Genomic DNA, 10,000 nt, shown 5'->3' with positions numbered 1-10,000 from the left:
GAACAGCATCCACATGACTGATGATTCTGACTGATATAAACTCTGATTGTCCTCATCTGAATCTCCCTGTAATCCTCCAGATCTTGAACAGCATCACTGCAGACGTGCTCCAGCACGAGGGAAGTTTCCGTAACCCTGGAGACCAGGTCGACTTCATCGCCAACGCACTCAGAGAAGGTTCGGCTCGCGTGTGTCTTCTCTCTGAACTCATGGCTGATGGTCTCCGGTGGCTGTAACTCGTGTGTTTTCCTTCCAGATCCCAGCAATCACGTGTTTCTGATCGTCAATAACATCGACGGGCCCATGCTGAGGGGCGACAGGACCCAGCATGCACTGGGGCAGCTGGCGGCGCTTCCCAACATGCACCTGCTGGCCTCCATCGACCACATTAACGCTCCACTCAGTCAGTCTCATGCTCAAGCGTTAGGATGATAACTATGGAAGCTTGTTTCTGCAACTTTTTATCTCACAATTGCAAGTTTGCTCAGCATTGTAAGACATAAACTCGAAACTGTGATTTGCAAGATATAAATGCAATAGCGACGAAAAAGTCAGAATTGCAAGTTATAAACTCAGAATTGCATTACATAAACTTAAAAAACAGTTTTTAATTAAAAAAAATAAATAAATATATATATATTATTAAATATATATATATATATATATTATTTTCGCAATACTAAAAAAAATCTCGCTATTGCATTTAATTTATATCTTGCAATTCTGATGCTATACAAGTTTATTTATTAAAAAAAAAATATATATATATATTCTTAATTCTGGAGTTTTTCTTGCCATTGCGTTCAATTTATATATATATATATATATATTTAATAAATATTAAATGGTTTATTTATTTTTAATAAATAAACTTGTATAACACCATAATTGCAAGATATAAATTAAATGCAATAGCGAGAAAAAAATGTCAGAATTGTAAGTTACAAACTTGTAATTGTGAGAAAAAAATTCAGAATTTCGAAAATTAAATGTGTAAATGTGAGGGGAAAAAGTTTGAATTACGAGTTATAAATTAAACGTAATAGCAAGAAAAAATATCAGAATTGCGAGATATAAACTTAAATTTGCAAGAAAAAACGTCAGAATCGTAAAAAAATTAGCTTGCAATATTGAGAAATATTGCTAAATTTGCGTGTTATAAGCTTGCGAGAAAAAAAATTAAACTTGCAATTGCGAGAATAAATGTCAGAATTGCGAAAATTAATCGTGCAATTGTGAGGAAATAAGTGAGAATTGTGAGATATAAATTGAACGCAATGGCAAGAAAAACTCCAGAATTAAGAATATATATATATATATATATATTTTTTTTTTTTTTTTTTTTTTTTTTTAATAAATAAACTTGTATAGCATCAGAATTGCAAGATATAAATTAAATGCAATAGCGAGATTTTTTTTAGTATTGCGAAAATGAAATGTGTAAGGAAAAAAGTCAGAATTGCGAGTTATAAATTAAACGCAATAGCGAGAAAAATATCAGAATTGCGAGATATAAACTTGCATTTGCAAGATAAAAACGTCAGAATTGTGAAAGAATAAATAAACTTGCATTTGCGAGAAATAATTTCAGAATTGCGAGATATAAATTAAATGCAATAGTGGGAAATAATGTCTGAGTTGAGAGAGAAAAAAAAACATCAGAATTGCGAGAAATGTTAGAATTGTGAAAATTTCACTTGAAATTGTGAGGAAAAAAGTCAGAAATGTGAGTTATAAACTCTGAATCCCAAGAAATAAAGTCAGAATTGTGAGATAAGAAGTGTCAATTACTTTGTTTTTTATTCTGTGGCAGAAGCAATCTTCCATAGATACTGATATAATGGCCTTATAATGTTGAGTAGATGGAGAGAAATCTCATCCCTGATGCTGTCTGTAATAACCCCTGGTGTGTGTGTGTGTGTGCGTGCGCTTCAGTCTGGGACCAGGCGAAGATGAGCATGTTCAACTGGCTGTGGTACGAAACCACGACGTACCTGCCGTACGCTGAGGAGACGTCGTACGAGAACTCTCTGCTCGTGCGCCAGACGGGGGCGCTAGCGCTCAGCTCTCTCACACACGTGCTGCGCAGCCTCACGCCCAACGCCAGGTGACGACACTAGCCTCAATCACAGTCAGGACATTCACAAATCAAACGCATGTACAGATCATACACTGCGTAAAACACTGGGCGTAGTGTGTGTGACGTCACCCGTAGTGTTTCTGAAGAGCGTTTCTGAAGCCCAAAGTGGGCGGAGCTGGCCGTCGCCATCTTGGCCGCGTCACTCCCGGATAAACGAAAATGTGCAGCGAAGCGGATTAGCTGAGGTGACGTGACGCTAACAGACAGCAGACAAACGCTAGTAGTGACATCAGCGGCAATCCACCTGTCACTCAAGTGGCCACGCCCTTAATTATGCAGAACTTTAAGGCTTAATATAATTTAAATGGATGAGTTATAAAAAAGTTCACCCGCCTCACAGTCGTCATGAAGGACAACATTAGCAATATAGACCAAAACTACTTTTTGCACCAGACTGTAAACATGTTTGTTTCTGCTGTAAAGTTGGGCATTTTAACATGGGGGTTTATGGGATTGAGTCTCTTCTGCAGCCTCTAGTGGCCAGTGGATGAACTGCAGTTTAAGACACTTCAGTGTTGGATTGAAGAGTGTTATGGTGCGTGTGTGCGTGTGCGTGTGTGTGTGTGTGCGTGTGCGTGTGCGTGTGTGTGTGAAAGACTGGAAGGTTGCCGCTTGGTACAGACTGATTTCATGCTGCTTCTAAAGTAAATCTGGATTTATAAAGGCAGATTGACATGAAAATGACATTCGGATGAAAAGCATGTTTTAACTTTTTGCAGTCATACACCAGTAATTAAAACAATCCAATATTGATTCTAAAAATGTGAACAAAAATAGAACAATAGTAATTTTTGTATTGTATGATATAAATTGCAGAGGAATCTTCAGATTACTGGCAGAGTTTCAGCTGGAGAACAAGGACAATCCTGCGTACACGGGTAAAACACCGTCACTGCCACTGTTCATTTATAATCGAGCTCCTGTGTGTGAAAACTGGATTGTTTTGTTGTTTGTTCAGGATTGTCTTTCCAGGATTTCTACCAGCGCTGTCGCGAGTCTTTCCTAGTGAACAGTGACATCACTCTGCGCACGCAACTCACCGAGTTCAGAGATCACAAACTCATCCGAACCAAGAAGGTCAGAACTCGCCTGTCCTGTTCATATGTGCAGAATAACTCAAGTTATCATTTAAGGGATAGTTCACCCAAAAATTAAAATTAGCCCATGATTTACTCACCCTGAAGCCATCCTAGGTGTATATGACAAAAGTTATATTACAAAATGTTTTGGCTCTTCCAAGCTTTATAATGGCAGTGAACGGGTATATGTTTTGGAAGTCCATAAAAGTGCATCTATCCATCATAAAAGTGCATCTATGCACTTTTATGATGGACAGATGCACTTTTTATGATGGATAGATGCACTTTTTATGATGGATAGATGCACTTTTATGATGGATAGATGCACTTTTGATGATAGATGCACTTTTATGATGGATAGATGCACTTTTTATGATGATAGATGCACTTTTATGATGGATAGATGCACTTTTGATGACAGATGCACTTTTATGATGGATAGATGCACTTTTTATGATGGATAGATGCACTTTTTATGATGGATAGATGCACTTTTTATGATGGATAGATGCACTTTTATGATGGATAGATGCAGTTTTATGATGGACAGATGCACTTTTATGATGATAGATGCACTTTTATGATGGATAGATGTTCTTTTATCATGGATGGATACACTTTTATGGACTTCCAAAAAAATATATCCATTCACTCCCATTATAAAGCTTGGAAGAGCCAAAAAATGTTTTAATATAACTCAGATTGTGTTTGTCTGAAAGAGGAATGTCATATACACCCAGGATGGCTTCAGGGTGAGTAAATCATGGGCTAATGTTCATTTTTGGGTGAACTATCTCTTTAAAGCAGCGTTATTTGTGTGTCAGGGCGCCGACGGGGTGGAATATCTCCTCATTCCGGTGGATAACGGGACCCTGACTGACTTTCTAGAGAAAAACGATGTGGAATGAAACCTGGAAGACTGGCACCTGATCTTTCTGATAAATAACATGTCAACTTTGTATCATAAATTATTTGGTTTTGTGCTTCATGTTCAAGGAAACACGGCAGATTTAGGGTTTAAGCGACACTTAATCATGTACAGTATTCTGTAAAATTGTGTAGGATCATGATGGAAACAATAAATATTCTTGTGCATCTGAATTTATTTACATAGAAAAATACATTCTCGTATGTATTATTTCAACACAAAATGTTGTTCCAGTTCATTTAGATCATTACAAAGCAAAACATTTTCTCCAAAACAGGAGTTTGAACAACAAAAGGCAACTTGGTAACAATCACAAGTGAGCATGAAAGATTCAAACAAACAAAAGCTTTTTACATTATTCATTCGTTTTGTCCCGTACAGGAAGTGATCTGAAGTACCGCAGTGATCTGGCGTTGTTTAAAGTGACTATGAAATGTTAATATCTGAGACATTCTGCCTTGAGCATAAAAACAAATAACTCAAGACATTTATTATAGAACACTTTACAATAAGGTTTCGTTTATTAACATAAAACGCATTCGTTAAAATGAACTATAATTCTACAGCATTTAATATTAACTTCAGCATTAACGAATAGTTTTTTAAACCAAAAGTTGAATGCTAACATTAGTTAATGCACTGTGAAATAACATGAATGAACAACTGTATTTTTACTAACATAAACAAATGCAGTAAGGAATATATTGCTCATGTTAGCAAATGCATTAACAAATAAAACCTTATTGTAAAGTGTTCCTGAAATATGTATAAATGTGTAGTTTTTCCGAATATGAAGTGTTTGCTCGTGGGCCACTGGTTTAAAAGTGTTTTCCGCTGGCGAGTTCATGAGCAGACGGGAGATTTCTCTCTCTGTCGACTGCGGGATCTGAGTTTGCTCTCTGTGACTGACTGAACGATTTTCAGCTCCTCGACGTCCAAATCCTTCAGCAGGAGAAGAACGGCCTCTAATGTGTGACACTGAAACCAGGAACAACACAGATGAGTTACATATGAGCAGTGTTGGGGGTAACGCATTACAAGTAACATGTATTACGCAATCAGATTACTTTTGATGTAACGAGTAAAGTAACGCTTCACAAGTAACATGCATTATGTAATCAGATTACTTTTGATGTAACAAGTAACGCATCACAAGTAACATGCATTACGCAATCAGATTACTTTTGATGTAACAAGTAACGCATCACAAGTAACATGCATTACGCAATCAGATTACTTTTGATGTAACGAGTAAAGTAACGCATCACAAGTAACATGCATTACGTAATCAGATTACTTTTGATGCAACAACGCATCAGAAGTAACATGCATAATGTAATCAGATTACTTTTGATGTAACAAGTAACGCATCACAAGTAACATGCATTACGCAATCAGATCACTTGATGTAACGAGTAAAGTAACGCATCACAAGTAACATGCATAATGTAATCAGATTACTTTTGATGTAACAAGTAAAGTAATGCATCACAAGTAACATGCATTACGTAATCAGATTACTTTTGATGTAACAACGCATCAGAAGTAACATGTAAAGTAACGCATCACAAGTAACATGCATAATGTAATCAGATTACTTTTGATGTAACGAGTAAAGTAACGCATCAGAAGTAACATGCATTACGTAATCAGATTACTTTTGATGTAACAAGTAAAGTAACGCATCACAAGTAACATGCATTACGTAATCAGATTACTTTTGATGTAACGAGTAAAGTAACGCATCAGAAGTAACATGCATTACGTAATCAGATTACTTTTGATGTAATGAGTAAAGTAACGCATCACAAGTAACATGCACTACGCAATCAGAGTAATGCATTACTTTATCCATTTACACATTAATATTTGAGTTACTTTTAAAAAAAAAGTTACTTTTAACTTTTACTTTTTAACTAAATTACTTTTTAGTTTAATTTGCTTAAACATTTTCAAACTACTAAATCAAAATTCTCTTCTCCAGGAAATAGACAAAAAGTAACAAAACATTACTTTCAACTTTCCATAAAACGAGTTGTACAGTAGGTAATATAATCCATTATGTTAAGAAATCTGTTGTATGGCATACACAGCGAGGAAATATTCTAAGTGGTCAGAATATAATAATATTCTCCATGTGTTTTTAAAAGAAAATGGTGTGTGTTATTAAGTCTATGTTGAAATGAGTTGCTGCTGAATGAGTGTTCGTACCTTCCTCTTGTCTCCGGCCTCTCTCGGGGACGACAGCGATGGAAACTTGTCTCTGGGCAGAAGCTTCATTCCCAGCTGAGCTCGAATCTTACTGCACAGAGATCAGTGTGAGAGTGTGTGTTCAGTTCCACATCCACACAACACACACACAGCAGAAACAGAGGTCAGATCTTACTTGGTTTCCTCCATGCTGTAATTAAGAGGGTCGGTCTCGGACTCTGCTTCTGTAAGGCCATTGGTTGAGCTGATGGGGGCGGGGCCTGGAGGGCTCACAAGCTCCTCCCCTTCCTTTAATGCTTGTGCGAGTTCCTCCTCTGTAACAACTGACAGAACAAACTCATGAATATTCATATCTACAGTCAAACCAAAATTTATTCAACATTTCTCACATTATCACAGTTTATTTGCTATAGTTTAGAAAACTGTAATAAAATATGAGCAGAACTCAGTTGATATTTGACTGGTTTTGTCCGTCCTTCTGTTAGACTGTCTCACACATGAATTATGTTGAATATCTGTCAGCTGTTAAATTTAACTACACAATTAGATAATACCAGTTTAGCTCGACCAATCACCAAGCAATGCTTCATTTTGTTCAGTCTGTGTGTAAAAAGAGCATTAGCAATTAAAGAAAACACACTTCAGCAGAACATGATCAGCTCAAAGTTATGAATCATTTTTGGTGCCAATGTCACTGGTAGTCACTGTATGAAGAATATTATTACATATAATATGTCTCAGTTTACTTTATTCTGCTCTCCTCACTCACATAAATGAACTATAGTGTCCTGATCACACCTAAAATTAAATCTGGTGTCTGAATAATTTTTGGTTTGACTGTACGAAAGTGAATCAATCAAAACTAACTTTATCTGGACAGTAACTTTATTCTAGATCTGCTGTAAAGCCTAAACACTCTCTGTTACTGTAATCTCCTGTTATCACTGTAAAGCTGCTGTGAAACAGTGGATATTGTTAAAGCGCGGTATAAATGAAGGAGACTCGACTGTATGCGATTCAAGCTCTTGATTGTGGCATTTCTCTGAGGTTTAGAATCCAGTATTCCTGTAATTCTAGAGCTAGCGTGGCTCAGCTCACCCTGGTTGTCCAGCTTGTGCAGTCCGGGCAGGGTTCTGATGACCGTCAGCCGGTACGTGTTGGGGTCCGAGGCGTAACAGCACGGGTTCTCCGCCAGCCACAGGACCTTCAGGTAACTCAGACCCCTCAGATGCCGGAGCTCACACAGCGAGTGGATGTCGTTGCGTCTCAGGTAGAGTTCGCTGAGATGCTGACAGGACGAGATGTGCTCCAGAGACGAGATGTGGTTCGCACTGAGGGCAGAGAGAGAGACGTGCATCTGTACTGCGCTTTTCACAACACACATCATCTCAGTCCACATTACAGCTTACAGTGATCTGATATCAGAGGAGACTGTCTAAGTTATGCATTTCAGAAATGTACATATACAAAATCACACATTAAAATGTATTAATTTAAACAATGTCATAATTTAAGGCAGAAACACTGAGCTCACTGAAGTAATGAATACTTGTTTGTTAACAAATGATTATGACATTTAGAGAAGTGTAGCATTGGTGTGTGTTGATTCGGAGATATACGAGGAGATTTATAATCGATTATTCCCAGAAAGCTCAAGACAAACCTCAGTGTGAGAACCTCGACGTTAGGAATCTGCTCAAATATGGAGATCTGTGGAAAAATTAACACATAAACCTTACATTTATATGTACAGTGCACTGAATAAATGTCATATTATATAATAGAAGGGTATACAGTTGTAATTGAAATTAATAATTCACTTCTTTTAACTTTTTGGACTATTCTTTTGACCATATTTCTAAAACACAGTTAAACCTCGTCAGTTCAGATGTGTGTGTTCTAGCTCTAGCACACCTGCTGCTGCTAATGAAGCCCTTGATTAGCGAGACGAACCCTGTTCTGCAGATCTGCTGTTCTGTTGAGCTGTTTTAATCACTTCTGTTTGATTTGTTCATCGCTAACTGCTGAAAATCTGTTAATTTTACCAATGAACCTGATTTGCAATGGGGGTTGAATCATTTTGATTACAACTGTACTATGGGAAATGAATATGGAAATCATTCAGTACCACAGTATTACCAATGCTAACTATGAAAGCCCATTTACGCCACATAAAAAAATAAATCATGCTTTTGTAAATCATAATTATGACAAAAAATGATGCAGTGCTGTCAAATACACATTATATAAACAAACTTTTGTAAGATGCGATTAATCGCGATTAATCTATTTGACAGCACTAAAATAATGACATTACAAAGTCATATTTCTAAGATGAAAATTGGAAATTAACATATATATAAATATATATATCATAATTTCGACATTTTAATCTCGTAATTATGACTTGATATGTCATAATTTTGACTTCATGTCACAATTAAGATTTACCAAAGCCTGATTTTTTTCTTGTGTGACAGAAATGGTCTTCCATAGATAACAGTGTTATAATACAATGGCATTTATTTGTAATATAATGGGATTTTAAACATAAAAAGAAGAAAAAAGATTCAATACTCACGTCTGTCAGATTACAGCCCCTGAAACACACGAAGAAATGATTATAGAATACAGTTATTCAGCAAATATCTTCATTTAAATCCACACTGAGGATAAACCCAACAACACAGACTAATGTGAAATGAAAAATCTTAATTAAACGACAGGTTTTCATCAGGCTAACAGCTAACAAACCGCAGAAAACACACCAACAGTTTAATTTCTTCACACTTTCCAGGTCCGATGCTTTAGCTCGAGCCAGAACAAGTTTCCGGGTTAATTTCATGTTGATAAATATTAAGGTTTTGTTTGTAAGTGCGTCAATATTGATCCCGAACGCGTCTGGTGAACATCACATCTCTGCTTTCCGTAATCAGTCACTGCGCATGCGCGTCACTCCGCGTCTATGACAACAGCGCGTGTCCACTCAGTTCCACTCAGTTCACAGGAGCGACAGCAGAGGGCGACAAAACAACAACTGTTCGTCAGACATTTTTTTTTACTTCAATTAATAAAGCCCCAATCTTACAGATCATTAACTTAAAAAAGTTGTTTTAGGGTTTAGTTACCCTTTAATAAATATGTAATTCCTAATAAAGTTTTAAAAAAACTCACTTTAAAATAATAAATAGATATTATCCATGAAATGATTTTATCAGTAAGTTTAAAGAAGGGGTTTCTCCATTATGCTGTTTTTGTAAAGAGGAAACAGAAACAATTGTACATTTATTTTTTAGTTGTAATAAATACCATATTATTTTTGGTCCAAAGTTTTTATGTTTAGTTTTGAGGTGTTTTACAAATTTGTCACTATTACTGATATAATGGTCTTGTTTATGGATTGTGATACCGGTTTACTGGAAATGGATAATATAACTAAAATTTTAATTTTATTTGGGAAATATCATATACATAAAGCAAAATGTATGTTAACTGTACCAAATGGTGGACTATTTTCCACTGACTTTTTTACGACTCTCTGACTTCAATACAGAACACTCGTAAAGCTAAGACATCTCAGCTGTGGGAAAGGATAGGCTATTGATGTATTAGATGTATGATTTATTTATTTTTATACAAAAT

General features: G+C 36.2%; 2 protein-coding genes across 4 annotated transcripts in view; one reads left to right on the top strand and one right to left on the bottom strand.

The window, feature by feature from the left end:
• orc2 (origin recognition complex, subunit 2) overlaps positions 1–4,320 on the top strand; it is an 11,831-nt gene extending 7,511 nt beyond the window's left edge. For both annotated transcript variants that reach the window (XM_084101717.1, XM_084101718.1), the window contains exons 11-16: positions 81–177; positions 257–403; positions 1,936–2,107; positions 2,957–3,018; positions 3,099–3,217; positions 4,044–4,320. In XM_084101717.1, the coding sequence (XP_083957843.1) occupies positions 81–177; positions 257–403; positions 1,936–2,107; positions 2,957–3,018; positions 3,099–3,217; positions 4,044–4,127 (681 nt within the window). In that variant the 3' untranslated portion in view covers positions 4,128–4,320. The remainder of the gene's footprint in view (positions 1–80; positions 178–256; positions 404–1,935; positions 2,108–2,956; positions 3,019–3,098; positions 3,218–4,043) is intronic.
• The window catches only part of cfap410 (cilia and flagella associated protein 410), a 6,584-nt gene continuing 886 nt past the window's right edge, over positions 4,303–10,000 (bottom strand). The window contains exons 1-7 of one of the 2 annotated variants that reach the window (XM_084101724.1): positions 9,127–9,317; positions 8,940–8,958; positions 8,022–8,068; positions 7,457–7,689; positions 6,534–6,681; positions 6,359–6,449; positions 4,303–5,125 (exon numbers count right to left, since the gene is read on the bottom strand). In XM_084101724.1, coding sequence (XP_083957850.1) covers positions 4,991–5,125; positions 6,359–6,449; positions 6,534–6,681; positions 7,457–7,689; positions 8,022–8,068; positions 8,940–8,958; positions 9,127–9,203 — 750 coding nt within the window. In that variant the 5' untranslated portion in view covers positions 9,204–9,317 and the 3' untranslated portion in view covers positions 4,303–4,990. Of the gene's footprint in view, positions 5,126–6,358; positions 6,450–6,533; positions 6,682–7,456; positions 7,690–8,021; positions 8,069–8,939; positions 8,959–9,126; positions 9,318–10,000 lie in introns of those variants that run through there. The other variant, XM_084101725.1, reaches the window with a different exon arrangement.

The sequence above is a fragment of the Abramis brama genome (genome assembly GCF_963993115.1).
Source record: "Abramis brama genome assembly, chromosome: 23".
NCBI lineage: Eukaryota > Metazoa > Chordata > Actinopteri > Cypriniformes > Leuciscidae > Abramis > Abramis brama.
This window is presented reverse-complemented; position numbering and strand designations above follow the sequence as displayed.